The 17,658-nt window shown below is 42.3% G+C and overlaps 2 protein-coding genes across 6 annotated transcripts in view; one reads left to right on the top strand and one right to left on the bottom strand.

The window, feature by feature from the left end:
• LOC118406270 (armadillo repeat-containing protein 4-like) overlaps positions 1 to 5,591 on the bottom strand; it is a 36,339-nt gene extending 30,748 nt beyond the window's left edge. The window contains exons 1-4 of one of the 4 annotated variants that reach the window (XM_035806202.1): positions 5,430 to 5,591; positions 1,699 to 1,944; positions 974 to 1,140; positions 355 to 562 (exon numbers count right to left, since the gene is read on the bottom strand). In XM_035806202.1, the coding sequence (XP_035662095.1) occupies positions 355 to 562; positions 974 to 1,140; positions 1,699 to 1,925 (602 nt within the window). In that variant the 5' untranslated portion in view covers positions 1,926 to 1,944; positions 5,430 to 5,591. Of the gene's footprint in view, positions 1 to 227; positions 310 to 354; positions 563 to 973; positions 1,141 to 1,698; positions 1,945 to 2,472; positions 2,660 to 5,429 lie in introns of those variants that run through there. The other 3 variants (XM_035806199.1, XM_035806200.1, XM_035806203.1) reach the window with 3 other exon arrangements.
• Positions 3,084 to 7,069, top strand: LOC118406271 (N-fatty-acyl-amino acid synthase/hydrolase PM20D1-like). 2 transcript variants are annotated; one of them, XM_035806205.1, is made up of 6 exons: positions 3,084 to 3,250; positions 3,845 to 4,671; positions 4,881 to 4,997; positions 5,319 to 5,770; positions 6,562 to 6,882; positions 6,954 to 7,069. In XM_035806205.1, the coding sequence occupies exons 2-5, from the start codon at positions 3,960 to 3,962 to the stop codon at positions 6,817 to 6,819; spliced, it is 1,539 nt and encodes a 512-aa protein (XP_035662098.1). In that variant the 5' UTR covers positions 3,084 to 3,250; positions 3,845 to 3,959; the 3' UTR covers positions 6,820 to 6,882; positions 6,954 to 7,069. The 2 variants fall into 2 exon arrangements, with proteins under 2 accessions (XP_035662098.1, XP_035662097.1); XM_035806204.1 differs by having other exon boundaries at positions 6,562 to 6,888; positions 6,960 to 7,069.
• The last annotated feature ends 10,589 nt before the right edge of the window (positions 7,070 to 17,658 follow it).

Here is a 17,658-nt window from a genome sequence, read left to right as displayed (position 1 = left end):
GAAATTAGCTTGGTAACCTTACCTAAAAGTTCTGCATTGTATTCAGCCATAGTATTAATTCAATTAGAGGGTACTTGGGGAGTTTAGTAGAAGACTGAATGCTTTTGAGGCATGTGGAGCAACTGGGTACTTTATCGTAAAATGTGAAGTCGGATGCAGTTATCACTTCCTGAAATGAATATCTATCGGAAAATAACACTCCCGTGTGGAGTGGAATGCCCCTTTAAGCAGCTGCATGTCGAACTGCTGCAGTATGACCAGGAGCCGTATGGTGGCCTGCAGAGTCTCGCCCTCCTCCTGTTACCATCCCCAACCCCCCTCCCCCTACAACAGCAGCCCTTATATAACCCTTACTTTGAGATGTGCTGCAGGGACATGTTGAGCAGCTGCATATCAAACTGCTGCAGTATGACCAGGAGCCGCATGGTGGCCTGCAGAGTTTCCCCCTCCTCCTGTCCATCCTCCTTCTTCACTTTCTCCAACAGCCGCAGCATGGAGTTGTCTTCTCCCTCAATCGTTGCGTAGCCATCCCCGAGAATCTTGGCTGCCGGATCCCGATTGGCTAAAAATTTACAAAACATTTCACTCAATCAGATATGAATTACATATCCTATGTTTATACAATCTCTCACCCCCAGTAGGGCCAGCCACTATAGCTAGGAGCACAGTTTTAATCAGTGAAGACACCATGGTGTATTCAAGTAGCTAATCTACCCTCTCCGAGGGAAGAATAATGTGGTGAGTCGCTGCTTCTACTAATAACAGACCTAGAGTGCTACAATAGAAGTCAATTGTGATTTTATTACCATACCATTCTAAAATACTTTTTAAAAAGAAATTGATCTTATTGAGGAAGGTGACAGACGGTCATCGGAATATCAGTGGAAATATAGAGCAGTTGTTGTAAGAAGAGTCTCTTTATTTGATGAGGTTTAAAGAAAGAAATACAATATGTCTTTTAAATGCCTCCCACCTTCCAAGCAGGCCCTGGCCTCCCTCATCTTGTCCCCGGAGTACTTCAGGATTGCGGACAGCTGGTCGAACGAGCTGACGCTGACCGTGTTTTTCCCCCCGGCAGCCTCCAGCACCAGTAAAGGCTGTCCATCTGGGGCCTTCGCCTCCGATACAGCCTTGTTGTCACTGCAGAGACGTTCAAAACAAGGATTGATAAATATTCTAAATTCTAAACTTCCGACACCTTCTGTCATAATGGCTAATTAAGCAGTAAGGGACCCAGTCAGATACAGACCAGATACATGTTATATTCATCCCTTTGGATGGAGACATAAAGCCATCCATCCCGTGATTGAGGATGCTTCAGGTAGGATTGTTATATTTGCATCTGATCTATGATATCTATCAGCTGATATCCATCAATAATAGTTTGATTTATACTCATAGAACAATGAAATATTGGACCAAATGAAAAGGTAACCAAAATAATTCTACGAACAAATTGCATTACCAGGTACTTGCTACAACAACATACACCTGCAATTGACTGACTTTGTAAACTTGTTTAACCTTCTCTCTACTGGGATGCCCTTTTGCATCAGGTTTGTATCAGCTATGACGTAAAATGGAAGGGGGAGTGTTAAAATTGTTCTGTTTAGATGTTTATGAGATGGCATTGCTGAATGTCCCCTCACAGTTGATGTACTCTTAGTAGGGGCGAGGCTAAACATAGATATAGCTTACCTGACTTCATACGCCCCTGAAAATGCGGAGGGCGCAATCTGAGTCTCCCACGCTAGCGGTGAGCGGAACACGGTCTGTGCCTCCTGCTGGTGTTTGGACGCGAACCCCTCTGCAAACTTGATGATCTCGTTAAGCAGCGCCTCATTGAGGGGGGTGAACTCCAGCTTCCCCTGACCCCCCTCGCTGACGGACGTCCACTGGGCCGCACGGGTGAGGGTCTGACCCATTATAGTCTGTGATCTCTTTCTAAAAATCACGAAAAAAGAACATCAAAATGAGATTCATTTGAACACATGCAGCACAACTAATAGTCTGTAACATATAAAATATTGGTACAAGCCTTATTTGAATTCTAACTTTAACGAGTGGAAAAATGTAAAAACAGAACACAGCACAGTGCAAGCGAATGTTATAAACTGGTCTAGCTCATAAAAATTCGACTCTAGAGATCGCCCCCCTCCCCCTTCTGAAGAGTTCTGCTATGTCACCGCAAAACTCGTTATAAAAGTCTTTTAGTGATTGGCAATGGTCTAAAGGGATATAAACTTTAACTTAGTCGTGTTCTGGTTTATGTTATCGCTTAAGAAGGTAAAATAATTCAGGTATTACTCTATACCTATCACAACGAAAAGTTTCGGGGCCATCAAAAATTTTGATCATCTTTCTCGCCTTTTTCACGACGCAGAAACTAGCGAATAACACGGTTAAAACAACGGCGACTATCGAATATTTCTCGCTTATAGCAACACTAAATGTAGAATCTTTGTGTGATACCTTTGGACTTACCAAAATTACGAAATATACAGCAAAAGCAGAGCTAAAACTGCGGACAAGTCGCTCCAGACACCGCTCCAGTCTATTTTGATTCCTGTTGCTAGGGCGCCATTCGTCCCTTAGCAACTCTCGCGAGACAAACGAGAGTTCCGTTAATGACAGGAATGACCATACGATACACAGAAGATTTGAAAGCAAGAAATCAAACAAAACTCGATAAAAATGTCAGTATTTACGCAATATAATTGCTACCATTGTAATGAATAAGCCAAGTTAATTATGTATATGGCATTTTGTGTCAGCAAAGGTATGTAGTTTGCCTAGTTTGTTTTAAAGAAATGCTTGATTTTTACGGCTCAAAATCAATCATCATGACTCTCCGTAAAGCCGTCACAGTCTTTTCCCCTCGAAGTAGCAGTTTTGCAGGAGCTAACGTACATGCACTTTCTAACTTCTGGACTTAAACTCTTATTCAACCTTACTGTTGCTACGTCCTCATCAAAACCTCATCATCGTATACTACTTGCTACAGAGATTCTGAACGACAGTCCGAACCCCTTTTCTGCATTTCTTAACTAAATCACAAGGTGGCGCTACCGAGCGTCCTTTCACACGGGTCACCAGGGGTCACCTGGTAACCACACACCCGGAAGTAGAGGACGACGATGCCCATGAAACATGTTTGGCGTCCTTCTGGACTGAAGAAGAAAGGCGTAAACTGCCTGTTGTGTGTGCTACAGCTATAGGATGGACCCTAGAACGTCTTATTTTATGAAAGGTAGGTCGTGAATACATATCGGTCATGATGAGAGCAATAGAATGAGAAAAGGTAGGGGGCCGGGCAGGGAAGGTTACATCCACTAAACTTGAACAGAAGCTGCCCAAAAGAGGGGAGCGGAGGGCATAGGAGGGTAAGCCATAATAAAAAACACATAAGTTTTTGCACTGGACATTTTAGTCAAGCACAATAAATAACTGTAACAGGGGACGTTACAATCACCATGACAGGCAAAATCGTTGCATAACGTTAATACTAGTGTCTAGTTCAAGAACAAATATGTAGATAAAATATTCAGATGAAACGTTGAGCAAAAGTGCGCATTGAAAATGTACAAAATATGGCGCCTGGTAGTGGTGTAAAGGGACTGCGCTTGATCCTACACCAATCGATCAACATCTATGGCACGGCACATTTAGTAATGACTTTTTATTTATATGTCATTATATATGCGTCGATGAAGGCTGGACATAAAAGCTACACAATATAAACGTTACTCAAACAACTGGATAAGTTTTGTAAATGGTTAGACATTGCAGACAGCATGTGCTAGCTTACGTCAGAAACTTTTCTTACGGATGTTTTTTTTTACAGGAAAGTCCGGGACTTTTGTTGGAACGTGAAGAAACAAAACAGAATGTCTACGGTAGAGTTGACAGAATAATACGTGCTGCAATTACAAAGATAGTAACACTCCAACTCTACCAAAATGTGGACAAATCTTCCACGTGTTTTGACCTTAGTCGTTCGAGGGTTCGCCTTGACTTTGGCCGTGCTTACGACAGTTGTTGTCATAAGAACTTTGACCTTCCCGTCCTACCAAACCTCCCCACCGGAGTGTAAGACCACCGACCCTGACTTCATCCCTGCCGATGAGGAGAGACTGGCCCGTTTCACCTCAGCCATCCAGTTCCAAACCGTGTCTTATGAACGCGGCGTGGGGACACCACAGGAGTTACTCAAGTTCGTCCGGTTCATCCAGGAGAGTTTCCCGACGATCCACAGCTCACCGTTAGTCCGGAGGGAAGTGGTCGGGAACTACAGCTTGTTGTACCGAGTGGAAGGGTCGGACGGCTCGCTAGAACCCTACATGTTGGCATCTCACCTAGACGTAGTGCCCATCACACAGGAAGCGAGCTGGGAGGCGCCGCCATTTTCGGGACAGGTCCGAGACGGGTACATCTACGGGAGGGGGACGATAGACGCCAAACATAGCCTGATGGGAAGTCTAGAGGCTGTGGAGTTTCTCCTATCGAGAGGACATCAGCCCAAACGTACTTTGTACCTCGCCTTTGGACACGACGAGGAGACAGGAGGCCATTTCGGGGCAAAAGTCATCGGTGACGTGTTGACTGAAAGGGGAGAGAAAATAGCATTCATCCTGGATGAGGGAACTCCGGTAGGAGATGGTCTAATGCCAGGTGAGCATCTATGTGCAAAGTTCATCAGCAAACATTTACAGCAACATCGGGTGAAAATAATGTTTATTCTTGACGAGGGCACCATGGTGATTTTTCCCTGGTAACAATTTTCTCAGTTGTCAAATTCGTTGCTATCTTATTAGTATATTTTTGCCGTAGAATTGTTTTTCATATTTGTGTATTGCTGTTATGTTGATGTTTCACACAAGGTGTGTCCAAACCAGTGGCCATGGTCAGTGTTTCCGAGAAAGGCATTGTGGACGTGAAACTGAAGGTTCAAGCAGAGGGAGGCCATGGCTCTATGCCCGCCAGGAAGTCTGCCATCGGTAAGACCATGATGTTACTGCTAATAATAATGAAAATAGTCAAAAAGTACACAAGCTGCATCTTTAGCCCTAGCTTTAGGTAATATCTTTTGGAGATTAAGCTCTAGATCCTCTTTTGCCGTAAGGCACATTTGGCAGCAAGTTTTCATGGACACCTGTCGGTTGTAGCGAACTTGATCTAAAATCTTCAGGCGCACTAATCTTCCTGATGTGTGACGTCAAAAAACTTGTCCATATCTGCCGCCGCGCCGGTTCAAGCCAATGATAAGACAGATAACCGTACAGATAACCCCATTTATATGATATCTTTTTTTACGACAGGGATATTGGCCAGAGCGGTACAGAAACTTGAGGACAACCCGCACCCTAGCATGTTCGGCACCGGTCCGGAGGCCCGGATGTTGGAGTACGTTGCCACGGAGATGACCTTACCTTACCGGATGTTGGCCTCTAACCTGTGGCTCTTCTCCCCATTGGTCGCCTGGGTGTACGCAAAAAAGCCACAGACCAACGCGTTCGCTCGGACGACGACCGCTCTGACATCCTTCACCGCAGGGGTCAAGGACAACGTCATAGCACCGGAAGCGGAAGCTGTGGTGGACCATCGGATACATCCCATGCAGACTGTTGAGGAGGTTCTGGAATTCGATAGAAAGGTCATCGATGATGCTAGGGTTATGCTGGAAGTGAAGGGAAGTTTACCACCTTCACCCGTATCACCTCATGGAAAGGACTCTCCAACGTATACCGTATTACAGGAGACCATTCAGCAGGTGCGTTCACGTAGAATGCTGCTAACAATGAGCAGATTATCATTGGACATAGCGGAGCACTTCTAACGAATGCTTTTCATCGTTTACAGCTTAAAAGTTCATATGATACTGATATTTTCAGGCGACACAATAAGATCCCAGCGAGGGTGAGCCTCATTGAAAATGAAAAAAAAAAAAAAATCGAGATTTTGTTGTAAATCTGAAGATTTTTTTTGACAATCTTGGGATTTTTCGAAACAATCTTTTCACAATAATAGATCTGTCAGAATGTTTCAAAACTTCTTACACACCATGTTTGTACTGGAAGAGTGCAAACTGCATATCCTACCAGATTTATTTGATCCACTTGCGCTGGGATTGACCCATACTTTTATCAATAACTGTAGTGGCCTTTTTAACATGCTTGAGCTGTTGCTCTCCTCAAAATAAGCTAGATACCCCTCTACACCTTAATCGTGTGAGGAAATTGGTGCCTTTCCGTAGGGCACAAGATCTGGCGCGACCGTTAGGGATTCAAACTCGTACCTCCAGGTGTTGAGTCAACCCTGATCACACGGCCAGGCCACCATACCAGCCTTAAGATGTTTATATATATATATATATATATATATATATATATATATATATATATATATATATATATGACCTGTTTAGAGGTACATTCTGTTTCTATATGGTTCCTAGTGCTTTTGAGCGATGTTAGCCAATTTGCAAGAAATGGTTTTCTATAAAATGTTGAAACGGTATGATGGGGTTGGGTGTTTAATTTCATTTCCTTCACACACACTCAGATCTTCCCAGATGCCCTGGTGACCCCCACCTTCATGGTTGCCAACACGGACACACGGCACTACTGGAACCTGAGCAGCGCCATCTACCGGTTCAACCCATACGTCATGACACCGTCCGATCTCCCGAGATTCCACGGGCTGAACGAGAGGATCTCTGTGAGGAACTACGAGAGGGTCATGAACTTTTACTATCACCTCATCGTGAATATGGATAAACCTTTGGAAGTAAAAAGACACGGACATGAGGACGAGCTATAGTTACATGTACAACTGTATAAAGCCTATCTAAACGTTTCTTTGTGCCAGTGAAGTGACAGTTTTTTTTTTTTTGTAACAGTCGTTGCCATACTTTGTACCATGTACAAATGTCGAGCAATAAAGTTCTATCTATGTTTTTTAAATCAGAGTGTAGATAAGTGGCGTTGAATGAGGAACCGATAGTAAAAAGACAAGGTCATGAGGACGAGCTATAGAAAAGCTGTAACTGAATAAAGCCGTATTATCAAACGCTTCTTTGTGTAGTAACAGGTCTGTCAGATTATAATATAGCCAGTGAGAAACCTGTCAGGCTGTCATCACTTTACCCTGCCTTTTTGTTCACGAGGAACCCATATTTGGTACTGATTACGAGGCCGTGATATCATTGGCCATCCATGACGCTTAGAAGTCAGATGGAATTTCCATTGCGAATTACGAGAGGGCGATGAACATTTATTCGATGAATAGCAATAAAGTGAGACTTTGTCACACTGTTCCCGCGGCCCCATTGGCTTCATATCAGCAAAACATGGAAAGATGTTTATATGTATGTATAGGTTTATGTCTTATAGATGCTTTCGCAAGCAGACTTTCGGACAACAAGTCCTGTACCGCAGTGTTCACTTTTATTTTATCGGAACATGATGCAACTACTTCTTCAGTTACTCTGACAGAATTACATAACGTGTCGCATACATTGTTTTAGACAGTTAAAGTGACGCCGGAACTGTTGATATTAAAGATACTTAGTATCTGTCCTGGCCTTTAGTACCAACTTGTCAAAACAGACGAGCGAGAGCTTCTCTTTTGACCTCTGGTAACCTCCCCCCCTATACTCTTTTTTAACCTCTGATACCCCCCCCCCCCCATCTAAACTGGCGAGAAAGGCAAGGCATGCACTCCTACACACAAACCTCACTTGTCAAGGTCTCGACATTTCAGCTAGCATGCTTTTTAGACCCACTTAGTGATACCAATCTTTAATGTGTACTTGGTGTCGATGTTCTAGCAGGCTAAAACAGCGCCAATTTGAAAAGTAGGGCGGCAGTAAAGAGAAAATGGGCTAGAGTGGACGACCTGTGGCACAGAAGGTCAGTAATGGAAGAGTCTAACACAGTTGCATTAGATGCCTTCTATATAGCCCTGTCACACTCTGAGAAGCTAAGCCTTCCTTTAGTTTATTTGTAAGATAAAATGATATCTGGTGGGATTTTGGAAGAGATGGTGCTTACATGTAAGCCATAACCATGTCTTAGTACTGTACTTTTAATCAGAATCAGTGGAAGGTGAAGGTATATCTCCTGTGTGGCACACCACATCAAGTGTTTGTTACTTTCTCTACTGCACAATTAATGACTCGGCTTCAGACGCCCACAAGAGGGAAGTACCAACCAAGTACGTGTCCTAATGGCTCATTAAAACTCGTACTTAGTCCTTCCCTCTTGTCGCACGCACCATCAAACAACTGAAGTAGGGTTGGGTGTATCGGCACTAAACGTGTTTTTCTTGGACCGATCTGATGAAAGCGGACCTGAAAAGTATCGGTAGACCGAATTTTGGACCGATTAGAAAAATGAACAAATTATACTAGTAGGCATTTGCGTGTTTTTGTGGCTTACCGATCCAGCAAGACAACAATAGTGAGGCATAGAGGAGTTAATAGTCATTTCTACCAAGTTTCTACAGTCAAACTTGGTGCAAGTTAACACAGTCAGTTACTGTTGTTTACATGATGATAGGGCTTCAAAACACCAGTGGGAGTTGGATACTCTACCAGACGGATTCCTTTGTAGCGAAATGGAAATTGAGTATCACCCATTCAATTTTCACAGACAATTAGGTTTAGGTTCAGGTCCGGATCCGGACCTGATCCTCTGGACCTGGATCGTACCTGTACCTGAATTTTCTGTACAGGTACCCACCCCAAAACAGAAGGTATCTCCTTACTCGTTTCGTCATCTGATAGACAGTAATGTGTATGATAAAAAAGTCCACATCTTCTCTAGATCACCACTGAACTTCATTCAACAAGAGAAACGAATTCATGTACAAGTTCTAATCAAACAACAGTATTTATCTTCCCACTGGATTCTAATCATACGGCAATGTGTAACACACAATTGCAAGCGCATACATCACTTTTGTTGCACAGACTGAAATTAATTTGAGGGTAAAGGGTTTAGTTGAGAACGCGGCATCTAACAGCAATTGTCTTCCAGCTAGAATCTGCTCTTCTGAAGTATACAGAATTGAGTGCGTGACAATCCCATGTGAGTTGTCTAGAGACAAGTTGTAATAAAGCGGTATGGAGTCTTCCTACCGGACTCCAGTCACACACAGTACCATACATTAACGTGTACGCCAGTTCAGTAGTAAGACCGCTAAATGGAGCGTCACGGAAGCGTCTTGAATGCAACAAACACGAGGAGCTTGCTTTCAACATGACTGACTTGTATTGTATGAGTCGAACAACATCGATAACGACTTAACATAAAGGGGGCAGTCTAACCAATACAACACATTAAAGCCAACTTAACATAGGTGACGTGATCTCTTTCCTTCCACATTTCTCTCTCTCTCTTCCTCTCTTTCTCCCTCTCTCTCTCTCTCTCTCCCTCCCTATCTCCTTCTCTCTCCCTTACTGCCTTTCACCAGCTTGCTATACTATAACGTAGGTGGCGGTATGACTTTGAAGTAACCCCTCGAGAGTCCCTTTCTTCTCAATACCACAGCGATTGCTCTTAAGGCATGATCAACAAGAGGGAAGTAGGGATGTAGTAATTCCAATCAAACACAGAAGACATCGTTGAGCTTCCCTCAGTTCTTGTCATTCACGACATGATGAGCGCGGCTTTGAAGCAATGACGTTCCTAATGGGAGGACCGGAGGTAGGGTCTTTGAGTGACACTTCTACAGATTGCTACACGTGACCTCCGGCGGAAGTACAAGACGTGATGAAGAAGGCAGCTTCTTTAATCAGACGGGCCGATGTTCTTCAGAACTAGAGATGCTCTTCATACAGACGCTAGATTCCCGACGCACCAATGTGCATGTCAATGCGCGAAGCGTTTTGTGATGTGTACAGACGTTGACTTTGACTTTATTTACATCCACTTTTAGAGTCCATTCCAAGACACCGTGCGGATGTTTGTTGCCATTGTTTAGAGCTGATTTTAAAGTTTTGTAATTATATGTCGAGGACATTTGATACTTCAGAAAAATTTCTAACACTGTTTCAACTCTATAAATATTTCCCTGGTCCTGTAAAACTTTGGAAATATTCATGGTGTGGAATTGGATACTTCTAATGGTTTCTAAATAATGATAACAGCATTCTACAGTTATTTACCATTTTCTACCATTTTTTGTAAATGGGTCAGGGGGCTGGGAAGATAGCAATTCACACATCCTTGCAAAGTATGGTTGGGTGCCATGCAACAATGGCCCACCACAAAGGATCCACCAGTGCCCAGCTGTGAAATATAAAAATATACAGGGGCTACAATATGGCTTACTTTTACGGGGGCAATAAACTAATTTTACCATTTGGCAAAGTTTACAAATATTTGTAAATATTTATAAATGTCAAAGAATCACACAGAGGTTTCACAATTATTCTAAATAAAGATATTTTTGTACAGTTACTTTCAAAATGTTTCTGAAATATTCAAAGGAATTCAAATAGATGTGTATTTTCTTAGTCAATTTAAAAAAAAAATTAATTATTGTGGCTTAGATATTCTTTTATTGAAAATAATTCAGACTTATTACAAATATCACATAAAAACCCTCATGGTGTCTTGGAATGGACTCTAGCTAACAACATTATGTTGCCAGCTATTCTTCCAGTGGTCCATTGGTGGGTTTAATGAGCACACAGGTGGTGGACATTTGCAGGCTAGAAATTAATCTCCTAGTTCTTTTGTGTCCTTCAGTACACAGCTGACATTAAATACACCATATAAAATACATCAATACACGCACAACATTATATACATACATAACATAATATGTACATTACAAGCTATACAGCCGAGAGAAAATACAAGTTCATTTAGTAACTGTGGTCCAGTGGCAAGCCATTCGGTAGAGGAAGCGCTTCTTTTCTGCATTGGTCCTAGCTACTAGTATATATATATATATAGGTTTTGACAGTTTGATGCAGTTTGTTGTTGTTGACCGTGTTAGTTTGGTACGTACTGTTAGTTGACTGGAGTGTGAGTTGGTTGTACAGTGTTGGCAAAACTTCTTTCAAATTGTTGTATTCTTTCCTTTGCTGGTGACCACCCCAAGATGTGTAACCTTGTTGCACTGTCCGTCTTGTTATCCCATCCAAGGGCAAACCTTGCTGCTCTGTTTTGCACCACTTGGAGGCGTTTGATGTTCTTAGCTGCTGTGTTTCCCCACAGTGGAGAACAATAATTCAAGTGAGAGAGTACCAGGGTTTGTGCCAGGTCCTTCCTTATCCTAGGAGGTAGTTTGTTTCTTATCCTGTTCAGTTGACACATACTTGAGTTACACTTCTTCACTATGTTAGTGATGTGATCGTCCCAAGTCAGGTACTGAACCACATGTACTCTTAGTAGCTTTGCGGTTGGCACCTGCTCTAACTGTTGTCCCCCGAGGTCTAGTTGTAGTGGTGGGGACAGAAGAGAACAGAGAGTCAAATGTTGCTTCCATCCGTCAGATTCGTCCAAAATCATATATGTATATATGTATGCGAAAGCTATTCAATAACATTTGGAAGTGAAAATAGCAAAGCAAAACGCTGTTCTCTTTGGTAAATTAAAAGCGACAAGATCTCCAATCTCAATCGGATGGACTGAGGATTATTAGCGTCTAAAATTCGATAAAATTTCGTTAACATAAATCGTGTACACAAACATAAATCGCGTACATGTATACACGCACCCCCCCCCCCCACACACACACATACACCCCCACACGCACGCGTACGCACGCACGCACGCACGCACACACACACAAACACACAAGCACGCACACACACACATAATCGCGCACGATGCAAAACACACACGCACACGTACACACACATACTCGCGCGCATACACACACACACACACACACACACGCACGCACACGCACACACACGCACACACACACACACACATCATCGCGTACATGTATATACAACGCACGCACACACGAGAGTTTCAGAAACACTCGCACAGTAAGGAGCATAAAAAGATTCATGAGGGAAAGTAAAAATGACGCCCTCCGCTGCTTGCTGTTATTGATTCCCCACGACACCTGGTCTGTTCCCCTCCCGGCTGACACGTGGTAATGAACTGAACATTCATTTTCCACGTTTCGGCACGACGTTAGAGGGGCATCAGGGCATAGCGTGGGTGGGGAGACGGTGAAGGGTTGTGGCATAAGAGTTGGAGCAAGGACGTTATATAACGGCAATGTATGATACAGTTATGAAAAAGAAGTCAAACCCAACCTGTTTGGAAATAGCCAACACTAGTATTAGAGTAGAATATTGTTTATAAGTACTGTTCATTGTCACTTGTACATCTCCTATGTTCATACCATGCGCTTACAATCAGCCCTAGCTCGGGCATATACTTGCAAATAAACTTCTATATATGATTTTTACTGTATCATGATGTGTGGCACTATTAGACGCTATATAACGTCCTTGGTTGGAGAAAACATAGTTACCGCCCAAGAGTCCCAAGCCATTAAGAATGGATGTGGAGGCGGAAAATCAAACAATCTGGCTCGAGACTGGTCCATTTGGAATTCTCGTCCGAATGCGGCATGAATTTTGAAAATTCTTCATTCCTGTTGGTTCTGCTTGATTCCTTCAGATTCGGTTTCAATGTGAAGGCCCTATTAAAAAGTAGAGTCTGTCATGTATCTAGAATTTGTCTTGTCTCTATTTTTGTTATAATTGGTGTCCATTGAATCACAACATGTATTCTATATAGTCACGCTTGACTAATGCCCGAGGTGAACAAGAGTACCTACAGGCGACACATGGTGGGTTTAATGAGCACACAGGTGGTGGACATTTGCAGGCTAGAAATTACTCTCCTAATTCTTTTGTGTCCTTCAGTACACAGCTAACATTACATACACCTAGAGAAGACTTGCATTTCCGCGTATTGGGGCCGGATTGTTGGATAAAGTGGCACACCATTAGCGTGTGTTTTCGATCCGGATCCAAGGCCATACACACCAGACGGTACTCTAAATCAAGGTCTCCTGCATCGTGAACTGGGGCATTCTCAGGGAATTGCATATCGATCGTGTGTTCCTCCAGTGATGAGGTTGTCATGTCTGGATTTGGCCGAACATGGACTCGTCCCCAAAACCATAACAGGCTTCATTTTTCTCCTGGATATGGTATGGTCGATATGGTTGGGTTGAATATCGGTTTACTTGGACAATAACAATAGCGATTTTTGGTACAGATCCATTTTTTAGCAAAACAACCAAAAAGGTGGAACCATAGAGAGATACACATGCACCATAGAATAAATATAACAAACGAATACCATTTTCCGAAGCCTGGAAGAAACCAGCGATCACCATGAAGAAGACGCCATTGAATGTGAAAGATAACACAGAAAAACGTATCTGGTGGTAACTGTAGCTCTGAAACTCGCATTTCGAAATGAACTGTATGAGTTTATATAACAAGTTTATAGATATTTCGTCTTCCTCTGCCTGAAAAGAAGAAGTCAAACCCAACAAAACTAGTATCGTTTACACTTAAGTAGCATAATATAGTCATTGTACATTCCTTGCTATACGTGTTGTTTGTATTTCCAATTAGCCCTCGGGCATGAACTTGCCATAAACATATCAGTTATAATAATAATAATGATAATACCGGGTGTATTTTGCAGCCAGTAGGTACCCAAAGTGAGGGTAATGAGGCTGTTTAACGTGGTCGAGGCACCTCCTCGAGCACGGGACCCCCGTTTTACGTCCCTCTTGGATGACGATTTCCTGGAAAGCTTCGTGAGGCTAAAGCAATCCGGACGTCCTTGGTTGGTCCCCCATCCAAGCACTGTCTGGACCGCGCGTTGCTTAACTTCCGAGATCGAGGAACCGGGTGTACCAACGCGCCACGCGGCCGTAGCAACATGGCCGTTGACACTTTTCAGTTTACACGCATTCCTACTGTGAAACAACAACAGAACAACAACATTTAACGAAGGCCAAACGCACATAGAGTAGTTCATGCAGGTCCTTAAGTGGTATTCAGCTAAAGCTGTTTAATTCCCTCATTAGCAAGTAATCCAACGTGCTATACGGTCTCTTTAGTAATAGCGGAAAAACAGGAAATCGTGTTTCTCCCGGAAAGTCCATTAACCATTTCTAACCTATAACAACAGATTTGAGTCAATCTGTTTCGACTCATGGCATTATTGTATTAGCGGGAAGGGCCAAACTTTGAAGGTCATTGTAATCAGGGTAATCTATAATGCATAATGAAAAGTGGTAATAAAACTTGTGTATTTTTGCTGAGTACATGACAGTCAATGAGGGCAAGCGAGCGAACGAACGAACGAGCGAGAGAGAGAGAGACTGAGTGTGAAGTTTTGTGTAGAAGGTAAACTTCCCCACTCCAATGGTATGAAATGGTGTTTGTCAACGAACCAATGCACGTTGTTCTAAAAGCCTTTTTGAATGACGGCTACTTTCGAACTGGTACTTAATGTCATTTAATCTCGTAGGCAACCTACGTAACGTATCGACAGTTCAATGACCGGTACCCCAGTGCCAAGGTAAAAGTGCATCAGGCATTACATGGAGCTCACACCTTGAATCATAGAAGCTATGATGGTGATTTGAAGGAATTGCAGTTGACACCCACGGTGGCTGTTTTTTTTTTCGTAACGGTAACATAAATGAATTTTACAAATGCACTTTGGTTTTCAGAACTATTGACTTTAAACGTGTGCAAATCTATCCCGCGCAACGTAATGACAATCTCCTTGATGAATTATTAGATCATTTTATATTCTTTTGCATTCAGTGCAATTGATTTAGGCAGGGGAGAAAGGACATTGACTGAATGAGTAATCGATAGATGGTCTATTGACTGTCTAAGAAACGTTTTGCACATCTGAGTATCAAAATCAAGAGCTTCTTACATCTACATGTATCAATCAATCAGATTTTTATGACGGGAAAAATGCAGAAGGAGAAAACGGAGTATGTTTACGCGCATGTTGGTACACGTTAAGATCCTCCTTTTTTTTACGATACTAATCAGACGAGGGGGGGGGGAGGCCGCACCGACTCTCATCTCGCATAACGCCTGAACGGCTTACGCTAGAGCCACCGAATTTGGTGATTTTTTTTTTTTAAATTTGGTGAATTTTACATAGTTTTTTCGTGTTGCCATGGGAACCAGTTAACAGGAATCTTGACAAAAATTGCTCTTTTCGGTTGTAATAAAGTGTTTTTCAGGCTTTCGTGCTATATCTTAATAAAATATGCATAAATTATGCTGATTTAATTACGAATTCCAATATGGCGGACCATATCACTAGATCAAGTTTAACAACCTTATTATCCCCTTTTACATCATTCTCTGAACATTTGGTGGCCTTATAATAAGCCGTTTAGGTGTTATAGGAGTTTCAAACGTGGGCCTCAAAAGATCCCCCCCCCCCTCCCCGCCGTGGTCATCCTTGTTAAACCTAAAGTCTCTGAGTTGAAGGTGTTGTTTATTGAACAGATCGATATTTGTTCAGTCGCAATGGAAAACTCCACTCAAAGACTAGAACGGGGACTAATTGGCTTATATTTTATTAACAACCTCTAAGTACTTGGACTTGGGGCAGCTGTATTTGGTGTCTTTAGTCGGCAACATCAAGGATCGCTGGCTAAAATTGGAAAACGGTAAGTATTACTCCGACTTGCTACTGCAGCTTGACTGGGTAGAGTTGAGCTTTGAACGGAGATTAAAACTGCATAATTCATCGACTAAACGGGTACAACACATGCCATTGCAATCAAATTGTTGAAATAGACAGAGAAGACTATGATAACTTTGATAAAGAAGTCACATTTAGGGTTGTAAGAACTCCGTTGTATATTAAAATATTACACAAAGTCTGTTTTCTAAATGACTTTTCCACAGGAAAGAGACCGTTGGGTAACACTTGTAAGCGACCAAAAAGTAATATTGGTCGTTGACATCATTGATAGGAGATCATTCGAAGACCTAAGATACCACAGAAACATCACAAGAATACCGTGAAGGCCATTTAAAGATGATTTAAAGACATTGGAGATCATTCAAAGATCATAAGGAAACCCCAGACATCATCCATGGAGAAGACCACTGAAATGCCTTGGATGTCATTTGCATATAACCTTGTAGGTCACATGAATATTACAGAAAGACATGTAAATTATCCCCTTCATTTGATCAATATTTGATTATATTTCATCAACCAAAAGAGATCTGGTGGAGAGCATGGCCAGACGTTCAGACGATGAACGAGTACATTCGGCGACGCCTAGGCGGCAATGCGAGGAAAACAACTCAACGCTTTTCAATGACCACGTACGTAGATGCAGGACGTTCCTGGAACTTAAACAGCTGAATTTTATCGTGTAAATGAATGATTTCTCAGTGAAACCCGGAAGTGATTAAGGTCTAATCTCCAGCAGATCTCCCGAGTGTGAAATCGTGACTGTCGGTTTAGATCTGTTCTTCCACGTCCGTGAGGCAGATGCTGTCAGCCCCGTCAGTTACGATTCAGTTTGAAGATTAATTAAGCAAACCTTAGTACCTATCTTGCTAGTGCCGCCCTGCGTGCCGCCCTAGGTTGTATATATTTATATCCAGCTGGTTGTTAGACGGTGTTTTCGCACTGACGCTAATGACACTTAATGATACGATTGGGCACGCTGCGGAAATTGAGGTAATCATCTCTCCACCTAACATTGACACGAGAGACATTCAAGTCCGGTAGTTTTGAATAATAATGTCTAGCAAGTGCGTCTGTATACGTACTTATGGAGACTACTACTTAGAGTTGTAAAGTTTTCCCAAACTTTTTTCGTTGTGCTTTCGTTTATTTCTGCTTGCATCAAATGATGAACTACTCCTTGTCTGGTTAAATACATTAAATGCGCAAGCAAAAATTCTTAATTCAGTATTCTTAAAGTAGTAGATTACAAATGTAATGTAGTATATATTAGCTTCACATGTTTACATAGAATGGCCCTTACCGGTTGCTGAACAATACAGGAAACTGAAAACATTTTGGATGTTACTGACCAAATAGCCCGGACAGTAGACAACACCCCTACACATTTTTAAGATGGTTTCAAACTTCAAATAATCTTTCCTGGTTTTACATGCACGCATTTCAGCTCTCGTTAATTGTTGAAGATAAATGTTTCCGGTCAGCAGGTCAAAAAACGTATTAAGAAGATCAGGTTCATTGTCATTTCCTTTACTAAGCCCAGTAATACATACAGGCGTGCGTCATTTATGGACATTAACAAAAGCAAGGCTTAAGGTTAAGATTCTCTTGTGACACGATAACACTTTGATAATTCAATCCCCACATGTCAGATGTGAAGGGTATAAAGATAGGAGAGTAAAAAATGAGAATAATGATAATTCTTCACGCCTTTATGGCTTAACGATTTTGTTATAGGAAAGGCGATCAGTTGGCTGTGCGTCACTCAGGGCTAGTTCATCCCAACATTCTGACAGAGGTAGTCGGTCCAGACATCGTTTTAGGTTTATCCATAATTCAATGATGGTTGGGGCGCCGCAGTGATGGTTGTGTACACACGTTGCCAACAAGCGTGAATGAAAAAAAAAAGATG

Source organism: Branchiostoma floridae, chromosome 18 (genome assembly GCF_000003815.2).
Source record: "Branchiostoma floridae strain S238N-H82 chromosome 18, Bfl_VNyyK, whole genome shotgun sequence".
NCBI lineage: Eukaryota > Metazoa > Chordata > Leptocardii > Amphioxiformes > Branchiostomatidae > Branchiostoma > Branchiostoma floridae.
This window is presented reverse-complemented; position numbering and strand designations above follow the sequence as displayed.

What these genes read in the sequence shown, in the direction of transcription:
- LOC118406271 (XM_035806205.1), top strand. Translation starts at nt 3,960, where the DNA reads ATGTGGACAAATCTTCCACGTGTTTTGACCTTAGTCGTTCGAGGGTTC. An exon ending in AGGAGATGGTCTAATGCCAG is followed by an intron (nt 4,672 to 4,880) that starts GTGAGCATCTAT and finishes GTTTCACACAAG; the next exon opens with GTGTGTCCAAACCAGTGGCC. An exon ending in TACAGGAGACCATTCAGCAG is followed by an intron (nt 5,771 to 6,561) that starts GTGCGTTCACGT and finishes ACACACACTCAG; the next exon opens with ATCTTCCCAGATGCCCTGGT.